This window comes from Meleagris gallopavo, chromosome 29 (genome assembly GCF_000146605.3).
Source record: "Meleagris gallopavo isolate NT-WF06-2002-E0010 breed Aviagen turkey brand Nicholas breeding stock chromosome 29, Turkey_5.1, whole genome shotgun sequence".
NCBI lineage: Eukaryota > Metazoa > Chordata > Aves > Galliformes > Phasianidae > Meleagris > Meleagris gallopavo.
The window spans coordinates 485379-486154 of record NC_015039.2 but is presented as its reverse complement, the minus strand read 5'-3'; the positions used below and the strand labels follow the sequence as shown (position 1 = coordinate 486154).

Sequence of the window (776 nt, the reverse complement as noted above, 5' to 3'; positions counted from 1 at the left end):
AAAAAAGAGCATCATCATGAGTTCACTTTGACAGCGACCCTCCCACCGCCCCAAGGGGAGGGCTGAGCGCCGCGTCCCGCAGCTCCGCTCCGAGGGTCGCTCACTCCGGAGTCGCCTCCGCCGCTCTCACGTCCCTCTCCCGCAGCAGCTGCAGGTTCTCCGCCCGCAGTCGGTCCACCTCCAGCTCCAGCAGCCGCGCCGCCTCCACCGCCTCGCCGTGCTTCTTGCTCTCCATCCTCAGGCGGTTGTTCTCGTCCTCCATGCGGGAGAGGCACTTCTCCAGCTCCAGGTACTCCTTCACCAGCTCCTGCTTGCTCATGTTCTGCAGGCTCTCCACGTGGTACCGCTCGTAGGTCTCCGAGAAGTCCCTCTGCAGGAACTCGCTGCCGTCCCCCCCCATCCCATCGCTGCCGCCGTCCTCCTCGGCCGCCTCCTCCAGGAAGTCCTCCTCGCTCGTATCGTCCGATTTGGCGGCGGAGCGCCGCGGGTACAGCCCGGTTTTCAAGTCGGGCTCCTCCTGGTCGTGGTCCTCCATCAGGAACTGCGTGGTGTTGTAGGGGGCCACGGGCTGCCCCTTGGCGAACATCTCCGCGCGGAGCCGCGAGGCGCGCAGGCTCTGCCGCTCGTCGAACTGCTGCTTCTCCTCCCAGCTCAGCTTCGAGTAGGGCTTCCAGCGCCGTTTGTTCTTCGACGGCCGACGGCGGTGCTTCTTCTTCGCGGGCCACTCCTGGGCGCGCCCCACGGCCGCGCGGTACCGCGGCCTCAGCCCGGGCTGC

General features: G+C 67.5%; 1 protein-coding gene across 1 annotated transcript in view; it reads right to left on the bottom strand.

Annotated features, from left to right (window-relative positions):
- Window positions 1-34: 34 nt before the first annotated feature.
- The window catches only part of HEXIM1 (HEXIM P-TEFb complex subunit 1), a gene marked incomplete at its 5' end in the record, with an annotated part of 3662 nt that continues 2920 nt past the window's right edge, over window positions 35-776 (bottom strand). Inside the window, one exon of the mRNA XM_031557026.1 lies at window positions 35-772. Coding sequence (XP_031412886.1) covers window positions 101-772 — 672 coding nt within the window. The remainder of the gene's footprint in view (window positions 773-776) is intronic.